The sequence below is a fragment of the Erinaceus europaeus genome, chromosome 11, assembly GCF_950295315.1.
Source record: "Erinaceus europaeus chromosome 11, mEriEur2.1, whole genome shotgun sequence".
In the NCBI taxonomy this organism is placed as follows: Eukaryota; Metazoa; Chordata; class Mammalia; order Eulipotyphla; family Erinaceidae; genus Erinaceus; species Erinaceus europaeus.
This window is the reverse complement of record NC_080172.1, coordinates 50,055,953-50,074,690: the sequence shown is the minus strand read 5'-3', so window position 1 is coordinate 50,074,690 and position 18,738 is coordinate 50,055,953. Positions and strand designations below refer to the sequence as shown.

General features: G+C 47.5%; 1 protein-coding gene across 1 annotated transcript in view; it reads right to left on the bottom strand.

Moving 5' to 3' along the window:
- Window positions 1-305: 305 nt before the first annotated feature.
- SEMA4A (semaphorin 4A) overlaps window positions 306-18,738 on the bottom strand; it is a 29,736-nt gene continuing 11,303 nt past the window's right edge. The window contains exons 10-15 of the mRNA XM_060201583.1: window positions 17,777-17,927; window positions 7,535-7,715; window positions 6,187-6,320; window positions 5,934-6,091; window positions 1,952-2,052; window positions 306-1,569 (exon numbers count right to left, since the gene is read on the bottom strand). Of these exons, the coding sequence (XP_060057566.1) occupies window positions 977-1,569; window positions 1,952-2,052; window positions 5,934-6,091; window positions 6,187-6,320; window positions 7,535-7,715; window positions 17,777-17,927 (1,318 nt within the window). The 3' untranslated portion in view covers window positions 306-976. The remainder of the gene's footprint in view (window positions 1,570-1,951; window positions 2,053-5,933; window positions 6,092-6,186; window positions 6,321-7,534; window positions 7,716-17,776; window positions 17,928-18,738) is intronic.

Sequence of the window (18,738 nt, the reverse complement as noted above, 5' to 3'; positions counted from 1 at the left end):
GCAGGTATCTCTTTGTCTCTATCCCTCTCTCTCTCTCTCCCAATTTTTCTCTTGCCTATCAAATAAATGAAAAATAACAAATATTAAGAAGAAAGTGGGGCAAGCTACAGACAACAAGTAAAGGCCTGGGGGAGCCAGCCATGGCAAAGGTCACTCTAGACAGAAGCATGTTTCCTGAGAGGCACAATTTGGGCACTGGTGGGCATGGCCTGGGGCGGGTGAGGGGGCAGGGCCCACAGAGTAAAGAGAGACCAGTTAGTGCCCTCCACTGGGGCAGGGCGCTTCTGCAAAGATAGCACCACTCATCAGCTTTGTCTTTTTAATAAAAAATAAACTGTCTGTGGCAAGCGGTTTTCTGCATCCTGAATGAAGGGGGAGAGGAGAGAGGGCCCAGGCAGAGGAGTGACAAGACTTGGGCTGTCCCCTGTCATCAAGCCAGTCAGGAAGGTTCCCTGACCATCCCAACTGTGCCAGAAAGGAAGGGGGTCAGACATCAGGCAAGACTTTCCAGCAGTCTGTGGTACACAGATGAGAAAGGGGAGCAGGCATGTGGGGGGCTTCCTGCAGAACCCCTGCAAACTCTGGGAGGCGAGAATGTTGGTGTCCAGGGTGACGGCTGCTTCAGAGTGGTGGCCTCCTCATGGTGGCTCAGATGCCTGGAGCCTTTTACCAGGGGGTTCTGGAACAGCTTGATGTCTCCAGGCCTCCTGGAGCAGCAGCTTTCTGGAAGGTTCCAGGATGGCCAGCACTAAAGTATCCTTTGTGTCCTCCAGTGCAGCCCGGGCCCAGGCTGAGGCATCCCTGGTTAGAGTCTGTGTGCTTGGCAGGAGGGGACTTGGGCAACTGTGCCAAACCCCACTGGGTATTGCCCGGTGGCAGAGAGTGGCTGTAGAGCTCTTCCTGGCAGAAGGTGATCTCCTGTGCCCCTTGGCAATGCTGCAGGCCCTCCCTGACAACCCGGTCTTGGTGCAGAGTCTTAGGCCACCTCAGTGCCCAGGTGGTTACAGTCAGTGTCCACCCCTCGGGCAGAGGGCCTGTGCTCCTTGGGAGGCTGTCGGTGCTGCTCCAGGCTCAGTGGGGCCTTCTCCCCAGGGGGCAGCACCTCACAGCCCTGCACCTTACCCCGGGCTCGGAAGGTCCCCAATGGGGAAGCTAGGAGGAGCACGAGGGTCCCCAAGAGTACCAGGGCTAGGAGCACGGTGACAGTGACAAAGTGGGGCCAGTAGGAGCGCTGGGCGACCAGGGGGATGCCACCACCCACCCTAGTCAGCGGAGCCTCCACACGCTCCCGGGGGATGCCTGCCAGCTCGGGGTCCAGCGCTAGGGCCTGTGCCTGGCTGTCCACCCAGTAGGAGACCACAGGGTAAGAATAGTCATTCTCAGTGGCCCAGCACTGGTAGAGTCCCCCTGCGCCTTCCCGCAGCAGCAGCAGGAGGGAGCCATTGTAGACGGAGGAGGTGGCCTCGGGCACGGGTGCTGGGCCGTGCCTCCAGTGGTAGGAGGCCAAGGCCGACAGGTGGGGGCACGGCAGCTCCAGAATGGAGTTGGGGGCGGCCAGGACTTCTTTGACTGGAGGGGAAGAGGGTGGGGTACAGAAGGCAAGAAAGTCATCTACATTTGGACCCCAATTTCCACTGCAGCCACCCCCAAGCCCAACTCAGACTCCCTTCTCTGTTTCCAGCCTAGATGCCAGATGACCTGAAGCTCCCTTGACTCTGACACCAAAACCAAACTCACCCTGAACCCCGAAACCCAGCTTAGGGTTCCTGACTCTTCTCCCTACCACCGGGACCCAAACCCACCCCAATTCCAGGTGTTTATTAGGTGAAGCTGGGCAGGTACAGGGGAAACTGAGGCAGGCAGGCATGCCTGCCCTTTCCCAGAAGTCATTCTGAGCCCTGGTGCCTCCCCACCCCCTCTGTCCTCTCCACTGCCCCACTCCCATACTCACTGATTTGGGGGCGTCTCTGAGGTGGGCTGCTTCTAGCCATGGGGCCACTGGCACAAGCCCAGTCAGGGTTCCCCCGCTCCATGTCCTGCCTCCAGGATTTCCTGAGAAGGCAGGGAGAGCAGAAAGCAAACTTTGAAATAGCAAATGGAAGAAGCAAGAGTGGCCCAACAGGTAGAGGATGAAGTATTGGACTCTCAAGCATGAAGTTCTGAGTTCAATCCCTGGCTCTGGTTCTCTCTCTTTCTCCTTAATACATCAATAAAATCTTTGGGGGCAAAAAAGGATAATGAAGGAGGAGGGCAGCAGGGAAGAGTGTGGTGAGGGAGGCGAAGTAGAGCTGAGAGGAGAGCAGCTAGTAGAGAGTATGCAGTACTGTGTAAGAGGCCTTGGGTTCAAGTCCCATGTAACTCCATAGAAGGTACTGGGGAAGCTATATGGATGGTAGAATGGTGTTGTGATGTCTCTCCCTTCTCTCCTTGCCCCCCACCACAAAAAAAAAAAAAAAAACCCAAAAAAAAAAAAAAACACCTGGTACAAAGGACCTTGAAGACAGCATAATTGTTATGCAAACAACTTTCCTGTCTGAGGCTCTGATCTCCCAGGTTCAACTCCCATCACCACCATAAGCCAGAGCTGAGAAGTGCTCTGTAAAGTTAAAAAAAAAAAAAAAAAAAGAATCAGGGAAGCCACTTAGTGTCCATATATGAGACCATAGCACTGACATGTTTAAGAAAAATAAATTGGGAGTCGGGTGGTTGCTGGGAAATTGTGCAGATGCAGTCAGACTGACCCTGAGTAGTTCATAGACTTTACACACTGTTGCCCTGGGCATTAGATAAAAGGAAAGGGGGAGATGCTGGGAAATTGTGCAGATGAAGTTACATCTGCCATGTTGTCCCCTCAGGCTACTGCTAGTTCCTTCGAGAGTTGGGACATTCTCGGAGTGCCTGTTCCTCCATGTTGTGCCCTCAGGGCATTGTCTATCCCCCCCCACCCCGCGATATTTGGAGTGCTTTGGTTACTCCTCCCCCTTCCCATTCTCGCGAAAGCTACTCCTATAAAAGCCCTTCTTCCCTCTCTTGCCAGCGCTTCATTCCGGTGTTCAGACACAGGAAAGGTTACTGCGTGAGGCGGCCATTTTCGCTACCTCCACGTGGCCCAACCTGCTTCTCTAGCACCCAACTCTGAGGAGCCAGCGCAAATAAAGATTTGTGTTCCCTCTTTGCTCCGGACCTCCTCTCTCTCTTCTCCGCGGCACACAACAACAGGCGGTAGCGCAGCGGGTTAAGTGCATGTGGCGCAAAGCACAAGGACCGGAGTAATGATCCCAGTTCAAGCCCCTGGCTCCCCACCTGCAGGGGAGTCGCTCCACAGGCAGTGAAGCAGGTCTGCAGGTGTCTATCCTTCTCTCCCCATCTCTGTCTTCCCCTCCTCTCTCCATTTCTCTCTGTCCTATCTAACAACGACGGCATCAATAACAACAATAATAACTACAACAACAATAAGACAACAAGGGCAACAAAAAGGGAAAATAAATAAATAAAATTAAAAAAAAAAAGAAGAAATTGAGGGGGTCAGAAAGTGGCGCAGTGGGTTAAGCGCATGTGGCGCAAAGCTCAGGGACCGGCGTAAGGATCCCGGTTTGAGCCCCCCACTACCCACCTGCAGCAGGGGAGTCGCTTCACAGTCGGTGAAGCAGGTCTGCAGGTGTCTATCTTTCTCTCCCCCTCTCTGTCTTCCCCTCCTCTCTCCATTTCTCTCTGTCCTATCCAACAATGAACAACATCAACAATGGCAATAATAATAACCACAACGAGGCTACAACAACAAGGGCAACAAAAAGGGGGGGGGAAATGGCCTCCAGGAGCAGTGGATTCATGGTGCAGGCACCGAGCCCAGCAATAACCCTGGAAGGAAAAAAAAAAAAAAAGAAAAAGAAATTGAAAATTTTTTTATTATCTTTATTTATTGGATAGAGACAGCCTGAAATTGAGAGGGTAGGGGTAGATAGAGAGAAAGAGACATCTGCAGCCTTGCTTCACCACTTGCAAAGTTTTCCCCCTGCAAGTGGGGACCGGGGGCTTGAACCCAAGTCCCTGGGCACTGTAACATGTGCACTCAGCCAGGTGTGCCACCATCCGGCCCCAAGAAAAAGAAATTGAATTTTAAGTAGACAGGGAGATGGCACAGTGGGTAGAGCACTAGACTTATAGGCATGAGGTCCAGAGTTCAACCCCCAGCATCACCAACCAGTGATGGTTCTCTACCTACCCCAAACCATGTGAAATAGATTTTTTAAATAATAAAAAAAGAAAAAGAGAAAGAAGAAGAAAGAGGAAGAGGAAGGAAGGATAGAAGGGGATGGGTCAGTGGTGCACCCAAAACAGTGCATAAATACCAGGCACAAGGACCCAGGTTCAAGCCCTTGATCCCCACCTGCAGGGGGAAACTTAATGAGCAGTGGGGCAGGTGTTTGTGTGTGTGTATGTTATCTTCCTCTCTCTTTTCTCCCTGTTTCTGTCAAAAAAAAAAAAAGGGTTTCAGGGAATGGAGGATTCTTTGTACAAGCATCAAACCCCAGTGATACCTTTCATGACAAAAGAGAGAGAGAAAGGAGTAGCCAGGTAGGTGATTCTTCTCATAAAATAAATGAATAAATTCTTTTAAACTTTTTACTTGGGTGGAGGAGATAGTATAATTGCCATGAAAAGAGACTTTTATGCCTGAAACTCTGAGGTCCCAGGTTTAATCCCCCAGATCTGATAGTAACCCACTGCGCCACCGCCCGACCCCTACAAGATAAAATTTTTTAAAAGTATTTTTAAGATCGGGGGTCGGGCCCCTACAAGATAAAATTTTTTAAAAGTATTTTTAAGATCGGGGGTCGGGCGGTGGCGCAGTGGGTTAAGCGCATGTGGCGCAAAGCGCAGGGACCGGCGTAAGGATCCCGGTTCGAGCCCCCGGCTCCCCACCTGCGGGGGAGTTGCTTCACAGGCGGTGAAGCAGGTCTGCAGGTGTCTATCTTTCTCTCCCCTTCTCTGTCTTCCCCTCCTCTCTCCATTTCTCTCTGTCCTGTCTAACAACGAATTGCGTCAACAAGGGCAATAATGGTGACCACAGCGAAGCTACAACAAGGGCAACAAAAGGGGGAAAAAAAAAAATGGCCTCCAGGAGCGGTGGATTCATGGTGCAGGCACCGAGCCCAGCAATAACCCTGGAGGAGGAAAAAAAAAAAAAAAAAAGTATTTTTAAGATAATCTATTTATGGGAGTCGGGCAGTAGCTCAGCAGGTTAAGCACACGTGACGCAAAGTGCAAGGACCTGCGTAAGGATCTTGGTTTGAGCCCCCGGCTCCCCACCTGCAAGGAGTCCCTTCACAAGTGGTGAAGCAGGTCTGCAGGTGTCTATCTTTCTCTCCCCCTATCTGTCTTCCCCTCCTCTCTCCATTTCTCTCTGTCCTATCTAACTACAATGACAACAATAATAACTACAACAATAAAACAACAAGGGCAACAAAAGGGAAAATAAATAAATATTTTAAAAAATAATAATCTACTTATTTATTTTATGAGGGAGAAAGGCCAGAGCATCACTCCGGCAAATGCAGTGCTGGGGATTGAACTGAAAACCTTGAAATTTAAGGCCTGCACTCTATCTGCTGAACTACCTCCCTAGCAGCAAAAGAATACATTTAAAAATAAAAGGCTGGAGGAGGTGGGAAGGGAAGGGAAAGATAGCTCCCTGGACAGTTGTGTGCCTTGTCATGCCAGGTTCCAACATGACCAGGTTCCAACCCAGGCACCAAAACTCAAGAGATGCCACAGCACTAGGGGAAGCATTTTTATGTCTCTCACCCTCTTTCTTTCTCTAACTGAATGACTAAGTGGCCTGAGGACAGTGACATTGTCCATCTGCAGAAAGGAGAGGGCCACAGGTCTGGGCTGGCTGGAGTTGCTTCAAACCCACTGGGATGGGCACTTACGAGGTGGGGGTGGGCAGGAGGCCACAGACGAGCGACTCAGGGTCCCAGGCGCAGTGGGGGTCCCGAGCAAGAATGCAGTCCACACAGCTTTCATAGACACTACAGTTGGCTCGGGGAACTGTCCAAATGCCTCCAGAGAAGCCCGTGAATAGAATCCCCTAGAATAGAGAGGAGGAAGGGTGAGTGCCCTGGTTCTAGACAAGAGACCCCATCTCCTAACCCCCCCCCCCCTCACACACACAGGTCATCTCACCTGGGTAGGGACCAGCTGCAGGTTGCGGACGGGCTCAGGCTGGGGGAACATCTGGATCTCCTCTACCAGGTAGGCGCTGCTGTTACCACTGTCACCAGCCCCATTCACCACAGCTTTGTGGAGCAAGCCGGTGGCTTCAAGGACAGAGACAGAGTGAGCTGAAGTGTCACCTTGGCTCACCCTGATTCCTCTCCTGCTCTAGACCCCAGCTTCCCCTGGACACAAAGGAGCCCACTGCTTCTGCAGGAAGGGGAGCTGGCGCACTGCTTGAGAAGGCACCACAGTCCCTGCCCCTCTGACCTGCCCCCCCATACTGCAGACAATGAAACCTGGGCAACTGTGGCCTTTGTGGAAAACCCAGCTTCCCCTGCCTCTGTCTACTCAAAGGCATTTGAGTGAGTTTCTCCCATAGCTGTACTTCACTCTTCAACTAGACCTGTGCTTGGCTCATTCTGCAGGTTCTCTCTCATCTGTCTGCAGGCACAAGGACTGGGGTTTCTGTCTGTTCTGCTTCTCACTGAAGAGCTGATGATACCTGCATCTCTGAGATAGCATCTAGGAACTCATCCTGAAGGAATGTGTGAACAGCCTGGGAGGTGGTGCTGTGGCTAGAGCATTGGACTCTCAAGCATGAGGTCCTGAGTTCAATCTCTGGCATCACATGTGCCAGTGTGATGCTCTGCGTCTCTCTCTCTTTATTTTAATTTTTGTAAATAAATAAATTCTTTTTTTTTTTAAATAAATAAATTCTTTCAGGAAAAGAAGAAAAAGAATGAATGGATCTGGTGAGTTCCTTCTACAAAAGTCCCATTTCATCTCCCTAGCCAGGTCCTAAGCAAGTCCACAAACTCCGGGCCCACCCCTACCCCCACCCTACATATCCCAAGACCCCCTCCCTCTTATTCCCACAATACTACTTGGATCTACCCTTTCTTTGTCCAACCCTCATTCCTAGCATGTGGTCTCACCGCCACCCCACTTCACAGACAACACAAAGGCTATCACAGGCACCCACCCCACCCCCACCCCCACCCTACAGTCTACACCCCAGCTTCACTTCTCCCTTCCTCCTTCACCCCATCCCTGCAGAGGCGCTACCCCTCCCCAACTGCCTGTACCTAGACTCACAGCCCCTGTGCCCACTGTAATCCAGTCATCCCAGCTGTCTCTCCCCCACCCAATCTCTGTCGTACTCACAACTTTCCTGTCTCTGGAAGGAAGAATGAGAGGGCCAGCAGAGATCCCCCGAGTGAGTTGGTCCTCCCTGTCCCTCTGAACACTCAGAGGGGAGGAACAGGGCTGTTCCCCTGCTCCATCCCCCAGGGAGCATCCAGAACCCCTTACTCACCGGTGCCCAGGTACATGACCAGGTGCCCATGCCCGTCTAGGCCCTGGACTGTCTCCACAGCGAGTCGAGTGTACTCCACACCAGCCTGCACCAATAGGGGCGTGCCTACCACCTGCTCATCCATCAGGAAATGGTCTTTCATGAAGGTCAAGGCTTTATCAGAGGAGGGGCCCATGGAGCACTGGGAGGGAGGAGGCAGAGCCAGTCAGCACCCCCTTCCTCCCCGACTTGCTTCTTTCTTCCCTTCCTCTTTCCCTCCCTGCTTCTCTTCCTTTCTTCTTCTTTTCTTTTTTCTGTTTTATTTTTTTAATACTTTTATTTATTTATTTAATTTATTAACTTGGAGAGCTTTTTATTTTATTTATTTTGGGTAGAGATGGAAAGTGAGAGGGAAGGGGGAGAATAATTGTGTGTGTGTGTGTGTAGTAATTAAAAAATAAAAGACTTTGGTCTGGGGTTTTAACAAATGAGTTTTATTACATTACAATACTTTTTTTTTTTTTTTTGGCAAAAGGGCAAAAATCAGCTAGTCCTGATGGCCAAAGAGCTTGGTAAACTCATAACTCATAGCTCTATTTATTTTTTAACTAGAGCACTGCTCAGCCCCAGCCTATGGTAGTACAGGGGATTGAACCTGGGACTTTGGAGCCTCAGGCATGAGCGTCTCTTTGCATAACCATTATGCTATCTACTTCCTGCCCCATTTATATAATTTTTAAACTGATTTTGATTTTTTTTCATTCTTTAAAACTTTATTTTCTTTGATAGGACAGAGATAAATTGAGAGTGAAAGAGAGGTAGAGGGGGGAGAGAGAAAAACTGCAGCAGTGCTTCACCACTCGTGAAGCTCTCCCTCTGCAGGTGGGGACTGGGGGCTCAAATCTGGGTCATTATGCATCATAATGTGTGTTCAAACCAGGTGTGTCACCACCCAGCCTCTTCCCTTTATTTTTAAGATTTATTTATTTTGGAGTCACACACCAAAAAAAAAAAAAGAAAAAGCTGACTATAGGGGCCAGGTGAGGGCCCACCTGGTTGAGTGCATATGTCACAGTACACAAGGATATAAGTTCAAGACTCCGGGCCCCATTTGTAGGGGATAAACTTCACAAGCAGTGAAGCAATGCTGCTGGTATCTCTCTCTCTCCCTTTGTCTTCCTTTACTTTCTCAATTTCTCTCTGTCCTAGCAAATAAAATTCGTAAATTTTGTAAAAAAAAAAAAAAAAAAGATTTATTTTATTTATTATTACTTTTTTTTGTTTTTGTTTTTTTAAACCAGAGCACTGCTCAGCTCTGGTTTATGGTGCCAGGAATTGAACCTGGGACTTCAAAGCCTCAGGCCTGAGGGTCTCTTGCTTAACCATTATGCTATTTTTCCCTACCCTTAAGATTTCTTTATTTGGAGCTTGGCAGTGGTGCAAACACTGGTTGCGCACACACATTACCATGTTCAAGAGCCAGGATTTGAGCAGGGGAAAAACTTCAAGATTGGTGAGGCAGGTCTGCAGGTGTCTCTCTTTCTCTTTCCCTCTCTATCTTCCCCTCCCCTCTCAATTTCTCTCTGTCCTATTGAATAAAATAGAAAGAAAAAAGTGGCCACTAGTAGAAGTGGATTGATAGAGCCAGCACTGAGCCCCAGTAATAATCATGGTAGGAGAGAGAGAGAGAGAGAGAGAGAGAGAGAGAGAGAGAAAGCAAGCATTGTCAGGAGATGGTTCACCCAGCAGAGTGCACACTTAACCATGTACAAGGCCTGGGGTTCAAGTCTCCAGCCACCACATGGAAACACCACACAAAAGGGATATTGTAACGGTGGGATGGTGACACACAGTCCCTGGCAAAGCCTCGGTATCAGAGGAATTAAATAGAGAAAGAGAGACTCAGAGCATCACTAAAGCCTATGTATTGCCAGGAATTAAACTCAGGACCTCATGTTTGTGAGTCCATTGCTCTAGCTGCTGTGTCGTCTCCTGGGTCACCTGCTTCCTTCTTTTCTTTCTTTCTTTTTCCATGTCTTTAATGAGGATTAATGGTTTGCAGTTGACAGTAAATACAGTATTTTGTACATGTATAACATTTCCTAGTTTTCCACATAACAATCCCCACTAGGTCTGCCATCATGTTCCAGGACCAGAAGCCTTCCCCCCACCCACCCCAGAGTCTTTGACTTCAGTGCAATACACCAGCCCTGTTTTCATTTCTTTCTTTCTTTCTTTCTTTTTTAAATATTTATTTATTCCCTTTTGTCACCCTTGTTTTATAGTAGTTTTTATTGTTGTTATTGATGTTGTTGCTGAATAGGACAGAGAGAAATGGAGAGAAGAGGGGAAGACAGAGAGGGGGAGAGAAAGATAGACACCTGCAGACCTGCTTCACCGCCTGTGAAGCGACTCCCCTGCAGGTGGGGAGCCGGGGGCTTGAACCGGGATCCTTATGCCAATCCTTGAGCTTCTCATTACATGCGCTTAACCCGCTACGCTACTGCCTGACTCATTATTATCACTATTACTACTATTATTATTATTATTATTAACCAGAGCACTAGTTAAAATCCACTGAATGGGGGGTTGAACCTTGAGACCTTAGGTACTTAAGGTATGAAAGTCTTTGGTGGGGAGTCAGGCAGTAGCGCAGCAGGTTAAGTGCACGTGGCACAAAGCACAAGGACGGGCGCAAGGATCCCGGTTCGAGCCCCCGGCTCCTGCAGAGGAGTCACTTCACTAGCGATGAAGCAGGTCTGCAGGTGTCTATCTTTCTCTCCCCCTCTCTGACTCCCCCTCCTCTCTCCATTTCTCTCTGTCCTATCCAACAACAACGACATCAATCATAACTACAACAATAAAACAACAAGGGCAACAAAAGGGAATAAATAATAAATAAATATTTTTTAAAAATTAAAAAAGGAAAGACAGAATGTCTTTGGCATATCCTGGGCTGCCTCCTTCTTTCTTGTATGCTTACCCTGCTCCCTCTTTCCATCTTTCCCCCTCCTCAGCTAACTTCCCTTCCTCCTTCCTATCCTCTCTCCCTCCATCATGGCTGTGACCACCTCAGGATGGGGGCTAAAACCATAATGGAGAAAGGGAGGGAGGTTAGCCGAGGAGGGGGGAAGATGGGGAGAAAGTGGGATGGACTGGTTACCCACACGCCACAGGCCCATGGCCAACGTGCGGGCAATGGTCCACCTGGGTAATCAATGCACTGTTTGACACAAATGAGCCCCGCATTGTGCAAGTCCCAACTGCACTTGCTCCTTACCACCCTTACCAGGGCTGTCTGGGCACCACCAGGACAGCAGGAGAGGCCCCTGTGCAGGCATGGTTATGCTTTCCTCCTTTGGGCAGCCCAGGCCAGCACAGTATCTGGCACACCACTGATACCCATGACCAGATGGCTGGCACAATGGAGGAGATGTGTGGGGAAGGGGGGGTGGTGCTTTCGTGAACCTACAGCACGATTCTGGGACAACTCTGGGCATGAGACAGGCAAGGAGGCGAGGCCAGCTGCTGCCTGCCAGTCCTGCCAGCACAAGCAGGCTGTCTCCTGCCTAGTCTTCAGTGAGGGTCCTCAGCCTCCATATATACCAGGTGACAGTCACCAACTCCCAGCTGACTGTGTCTTAACAAGTGGCCTCCCCTTATCTCCGCTACATTGTGACACCAGTAAGAGTGGATGCACCAGGGGCCAGGTGGTGGCACACCTAGTTAAGCACACACACTACAGTCCACAAGGATCCAGGTTCAAACCCCATGTCCCTACCTATAGAGAGAAAGCTTCACGAATGGTGAAGCAGGGCTGCAGGTGTCTCTCTGTCTCTCTTCCTCTCTATCTCCCCTTTCTCTCTTAATTTCTGACTGTCTCTATCCCACAGATAGATAAAATGCACCCATGATGATGATGAAATGATGACGATGACGATGATGTGCCAGAGTGACGCTTAGCTCTGGTTTATGGTGGTGCAGAGGACTGAACCTGGAACCTCAAGTGGAGAAGCAGGCTCACCATTAGAGTCTCTTTACCACAAAGTGATTTTTTTTTTTTTTTTGGTGCCAGAGTTATTGCTGAGGCTCAGTGCCTGCATTACGAATCCACTGCTCCTGGAGGCCATTTTCCCCCCTTTTGTTGCCCTGTTTGTTTTAGTGTTGCTGTGGTTATCATTATTGTTATTGATGTTGTTGTTGGATAGGACAGAGAGAAGTGGAGAGAGGAGGGGGAGAGAAAGACACCTGCAGACCTGCTTCACTGCTTGTGAAGTGACCCCCCTGCAGGTGGGGAGCTGGGGGCTCAAACCGGGATCCTTACACCGGTCCCTGCGCTTTGTGCATGTGTACTTAACCCGCTGCGCTACCACCGGACGCCCTATTCTTTATTTTTATTAGAGCACTGCTCAGCTCTTGCTTATGGTAGTTCTGGGATTAAACTGTGAACTTAGATTTCTTTCTTTCTCTCTCTCTCTTTTTTTGTTTTACATTCAACAGTAAATACAATAGTTTGTACATGCATAACATTCCCCAGTTTCCCATTTAACAATACAACCCCCACTATGTCATTTATCATCCTTCACGGAAGATTTCTTAAATTAAAAAAAGAAAAAGAAAAAGGGCAACAAAAAGGAAAATAAATAAATAAAAATTGGAAAAAAAAAAAAAAAAAAGAGTTCTACATAGGCCAGCGCAATAGCTCGCTTGGCTAGTGTGCTGCTTTGCAATATGTCCAGCCTAGATTCAACTCTGGCCCCCACCACATTAAAGGAAGCTTTGGTGTTGTGGTCTCACTTCCTTTTTTTAAAAATATATATTTTTAATATTTATTTATTATTTATTCCCTTTTGTTGCCCTTGTTTTATTGCTGTAGTTATGATTTATGTCATTGTTGTTGTATAGGACAGAGAGAAATGGAGAGAGGAGGGGAAGACAGAGACGGGGAGAGAAAGACAGACACCTGCAGACCTGCTTCACCGTTTGTGAAGCAAGGCCCTGCAGGTGGGGAGCCGGGGACTCGAACCATGATCCTTTGCACCACATGCGCTTAACCCCCTGTGCTAGCGCTCAACTCCCTGTGGTCTCACTTTCTATCACTGCTTCTCTGTAAGCTAACTTATTAGTTGGGGTGGGGGGTGGACCAGAGCATCACTTTTGCACATGTGATGTCAGGAAAGAAAGAACAAAAGAAAGGAAGGAAGGAAGAGAGAGAGCGTAAGAAAGAAAGAAAAAATAAGAAGAAAACAAAAAAATAAATAAAGGAAAGGCGGAGGGTAGATAGCATAATGGTTATGCAAACAGACTCTCATGCCTGAGGCTCCAAAGTCCCAGGTTCAATCCCCTGCACCACCATAAGCCAGAGCTGAGCAGCGCTCTGGTTAAAAAAAAAAAAAAAAAAATGAAGGAAAGAAAGCTGGAGAAACATTTCAGCAGATAGGGTGAATGTCTTTCCAGGCATACAGCCCACCCAGGTTTAAACACTGGCACCACGCGAGGAGGTGGGAGGTGCTTTGGTATTGAAGGTGGAGGGGTGGTGAAGGAAGAGGTGGGGGAGTCTCGAACACTTCAGTACCTTTTCCTCCCTCTGAATGAGAAAGTATCCTGGGAGCTGTGAAACCACAGGCTTTTGCTACAAAACAACCAAAAACCAAAAAAACAAGACACAAAGGAATTAAAACAAAACTGAGAATTGCCTAAGCGGAAACAAAGATGACTTAAGAAAAACAGCACTGCAAACTGCCATCACAGTCTTTAAAAATGAGTAAACAGAACACACCCATGAAGCAAGAACTGTCTGCTCTACTTGACAACAAAAGCCACAAAATCATGTTTAAAAAGTAAGCAAAGAATCCAGAAGGCATTTCACCCAAGACATACAGATAAGCATCTGGCACCCGGCAATATGTTCTACATTGCTTCATCATACACAGAGAGATAGGCACACAGAAACCACAGATTCCACTTCACAGCGGAGTGACTAAGCAAAAAGCCATGAAACTACACGAAGTACTGGGGAGGCTGTAGAGAACAGGGGAACCTTGTGCACTACTAGAGGGAATGCAAGGCGGTCTGGCTAAACAGAGCTACTATGCCTGGGAAGTGCATTCAGCGGGTAGAGTGGAGGATCTTATGCCTGAGGCTCCTGGTTCAAGACTCAGTGCCAGCTGTACTGGGGTGCTGCCCTGGCTTTTCCTTCTGTGTGTGTGTGTGTGTGTGTGTGTGTGTGTGTGTGTGTGTGTGTGTGTAAGTTCTGTCTATATAATATGAGGTAAACAGAACTAAATATAAAAATAAAACAAAACTACCATATGATCCAACAATCCTACTTCTCAGTATTTATCCAAACAACAGGAAAATAACCTTTATAAAAAGATATATGAAAGAAAAAAAGATATATAAGTCGGGTGGTAGCACAGCAGGTTAAGTGCACATGGAGTGAAGTGAAAGGATCTGCATAAGGATCCCGGTTCAAGGCCCGGTTCCAGCCCCCAGCTTCCACCTGCAGGGGAGTTGCTTCACAGGCAGTGAAGCAGGTCTGCAGGTGTCTCTCTTTCTCTCCCCATCTCTGTCTTCCCCTCCTGTCTCCATTTCTCTCTGTCCTATCTAACATTGATAACATCAATAACAACTACAACAATTAAAAAAAAAACAACCAAGGGCAACAAAAGGGGAAATAAATAAATAAATAAATATAAAAAATTAAAAAAAAAAGATATATGAAAGTCAGGGAGATAGGATAGTGGTTACACAAAAAACTTTCATGCTTGAGGCCCCAAAGTCCTAGCTTCAATCCCTAGTCCCTACCAGCAAAGGGGAAAGCTTCACAAGCAGTGAAGCAATGCTGCAGGTGTTTCTTCTCTTTTATTTATTTTTTTGTTCATTTGTTTTACAGAATTTTTTTCTTGCTATGCTGGCTTTCTTATTTTTATTTATTTATTGGGTAGAGACAGCCAGAAATCAAGGGGGAAGGGAAGGGGGTGATAGGGAGAGAGACAAAGACAGAGACACCTGTAGCAATGCTTCACCATGAAGCTTTTCTCCTCTAAGTGGGGACTGGGGGGCTTGAACCCGGGTCCTTGCTCACTGTAATGTGTGCACTCAACCAGGTGCACCACCACTCAGTCCCTCTGTTTACTACTTTTGTATTCAGATCCTAGAAGTGTGGTACATGATCTCAAAAAACATTTGTTGAATGAAAAGAAAATATGGGTTAGCTTCGGAAATGGTCCAGTGAGTAAGATGTTGGTCTTTCAAGTTTAAGATCATAAGTTTGATACCCAGCATCACCTGTACCAGAGTGATACTACGGTTCTCTTTCTCTCTCCCTTTGTTTCAATAAATAAATAAATATTCTATAAAAAGAGAGTTTGAAAGAAAGAAAAATATGGAGCTGAGTAGATAGCATAATGGTTATGCAAAAAGAAGCCTGAGGCTCTGAAGTTCAATTCCCAGGAATACCACAAACCAGAGCTGATCAGTGCTCTGGAAAGAAAGGAAGAAAGAGGGGGTCAGGCGGTAGCGCAGTGGGTTAAGCGAACGTGGCAAAGCGCAAGGACCGGTGTAAGGATCCCGGTTTGAGCCCCCAGCTCCCCACCTGTAGGGGAGTCGCTTCACGGGTGGTGAAGCTGGTCTGCAGGTATCTGTCTTTCTCTCCCCCCTCTCTGTCTTCCCCTCCTCTCTTCATTTGTCTCTGTCCTATTCAACAATGAACGACATCAACAATAATAATCACAACAAGGCTACAACAATAAGGGCAACAAAAGGGGTGGGAAATGGCCTCCAGGAGCAGTGGATTCATGGTGCAGGCATTGAGCCTCAGCAATAACCCTGGAGGCAAAAAAAAAAAAAAAAAGGAAGAAAAAGGGAAAGAAAGGAAAAAAGAAAAAAGCAAGAGGGGGCCAGCGGTAGTGCACCGGGTTAAGCGCACATAGTACGAATCTCAAGGATCCTGGTTCCAGCCTCTGCTTCCCCATCTGCAGGGGGTCACTTCCTGAGTGGTGAAGTAGGTCTGCAGGTGTCTTTGTCATCCCCTCCTCTTTCAATTTCTCTCTGTCCTATCCAATAAAATGAAAATAAATAAATAAATAAGCTGCCAGGGTCAGTGGATTCATAGTACAGGCACTGAGCACCAGTGATAACCCTGGAGTTAAAAAAAAAAAAAAAAAAAAAAAAAAGTAAGAGAGGGAATGGGAAAATGGTTCAAGAAAACTTCCTAGCACTGAAGAAGCCAAATTTCTACGGTCAAGGGACAAGCTAAATATCTAGCACAATCCACAGAACCCAATCGTAGCACAATGTTGTGAGGGATTTCAGCATAACCAAGGGCAAAGAAATGCCACTTTTCCGTCCACTCACTCCAAGATTCCAATGAAAAAATACATATCCATTGTCAAAATCAGAAAAACTGGACTTCCCAATTGCAATAGAAATCAAGATGTGGGGGGTCGGGCGGTGGCGCAGTGTGTTAAGCGCACGTGGCGCAAAGCTCAAGGACCGGCCCCGGTTCGAGCCCCCGACTCCCCACTTGCAGAGGAGTCGCTTCACAGGCGGTGAGGCAGGTCTGCAGGTGTTTAGCTTTCTCTCCCCCTCTCTGTCTTCCCCTCCTCTCTCCATTTCTCTCTGTCCTATCCAACAACGAACAACATCAACAATGGCAATAATAATAACCACAACGAGGCTACAACAAGGGCAACAAAAAAGGGGAGAAAATGGCCTCCAGGAGTGGTGGATTCATGGTGCAGGCAACGAGCCCAGCAATAATCCTGGAGGAAAAAAAAAAAAATCAAGATGTGGGGAGTCAGGCGGAGCACGTGGCGCAAAGCGCAAGGACTGGGTAAGGATTCCGGTTCAAGGCCCTGGCTCCCCGCTTGCAGGGGAGTCCCTTCACAGGCGGTGAAGCAGGTCTGCAGGTGTCTATCTTTCTCTCCCCTTCTCTGTCTTCCCCTCCTCTCTCCATTTCTCTCTGTCCTATCCAACAACGACGATGACAGCAACAATAATAACTACAACAATAAGGCAACAAAAGGAAATCAATAAATAAATATTCAAAAAAAAAGAAATCAAGATGTAAGAGTTCTGAAAGATTATTTCTGGTCTAGAATTAAATTTACCTAATTAAACTATCAAATGTAAAAATAGAATATATATATTAAATTTTTTATAGAGGGAGAGAGAAGAGAGACAACATCTCCACGACTGTTGAAGCCTCCCTCTGCTTATAGGTGCTCCCATGTGGTGGCCAGGGCTTAAACCCTAGTTCTCTTATGTGTTAAAGTGTCAACCACCTCTGGCCACATAAAGACACTTCCAGCTTTTCAAACTGTCAACAGCTTTGACCAGCCATGTGTCCCTTTTAGCTCTCCATGAAAATAAGAGCAATAAAAATAATAATAATAATAATAATTAAAGAGGAAGCCATGGAACATACAACATAAGGTTGAACAAGAAAATGACAAAGGGAATGTCCAGAATGTCACTGGAGGGAGATTCCAGAGTGAGAGCTGTGCCCCAGTGTTGGGGCCCCTGCTCCAGGCTCTCCTGGAAAATGAAATTTAGCAAATGTAAAAGGTTGTCTCTTCAGAAGAGGATCAGATAATTGAGGCAACATGTGGAACTGAATTAGAGATAAGGACTTAGAAAACAAAGCAAAGCAAAGAAAAATCAAGGTAATTACTAGCCCAAGGGAAAACAAAAAATTACGCAAAAAGGCAAACTAATCACAGCCTCCTACCTGGCTTGGTTGTAAATAAGAGTCAGGATATAAATATTAATTTAACTAAAGTGACTATTAAATGATGTTGGGCGATTAGGGATAAGCACAGCAGTACGGTGGTAAGATGCCTGGGGGTGGGAGTGGGCAGAGCCCTGATCTGTGATATTGGTTGCTTTTCATGGTATCTTATTCCACTGTGGCTGATTCGCTGTTTTTGCCTTGTTGCTTTGTTTATTTTATTTGATAGGAGAGAGATTGAGAAGGATGATGAGATAGAGATGGGAAGAGACATCTACAACACAGCTTCACCACTCATGAAGGTTCCTCCCTGCAGGTGGTGACTGGGTCCTTGAGCATGGTGACATGTACACAACCAGGCTGGATGCCTGTGGAATGTGCACATAGAACCTGGTGGGTATCTGAGCAGACAGGACTGGTGGGAGGGAGCACAGATAAGTGCTGGGATTCATTAGGCCATGATATGGCTATTACAGGTGCATTACACATGTGTGCTATTCACATAGCTTTGCTCCGTGGGAGATACTCACGCTGCCTGGACGGGGGTGGATGTCTGAGAAGCCATATGTAGTCCAGCGAGAAGTCTCTTTGTTCAGCATCTTGTACTTCCCCTCGAAGACACGTCTGATGTCCTTGAGAGAGAAGGCACAGACAGCTGAGCTCTTGGTCCCGCCAACCTGCCTAGAGACAGCCAGGAGAGGGGAAAGGGTCTTATGATCTCTTCTGCTACACCAGGAAGGTCCTTTTCCAGCATCCAGCTGCCCCCTGCCCTCCATTATGTGGTACCAGGGAATAGGAGAGCCCCAGCCTCTGACCTATCTGAGGACGAGAAGTGTCATTCATTATCCTTTTACTTTTAGATAGAGGTGGAGAGGTAGACGAGGAAAAAGACCACAGTGCTGAAGCTTCCTTCAATGCAGGCTTACATGGCAAAGTGCTATTGAAATGGGTTATTTTGCTGGCACTGAAGTGTGATTATCTGTAAGGAGAATTTATTGGGGTTCAGCTCCAGGGGTGGCTCCTGCCTGCTGTGTCTGGGCTGGGATGTCTCCATGAAGGGATACGGTGGCCAGCTCCTAGAAGGCTCCAGATGAAGCCCTCTTCACATAGGCTCCACAGATTCTGGTCCTGGCCCACTCAAAGTCTGACTACAAGGTTATCCGGCCCTTCCATCATGAGAGAGACGGCCTGATTCTCTTGTCCTATTTAACCTGTGACACATGCCATGTCCTCAGTTCTGGAATGCCACACACAGCAGCCCTGCTTACACTAGATATAACTGGTACCAGAAACATGATCAGCAAGTGCCTAAACCATGCAGCCAGCTCCCAATCTGGAACTTTGGGGAAACAGCCCATCTTTTGCAACTTCCAAACAATGCCTTTATTTTTATCTTATAAAGGTGATGGTGTTTCTTCTATTGCTCTGATCATTAGGAAACTTAGAGTTAAATCTGTGACAGGTATCATGCACTATAAGACAAAAATTGGGG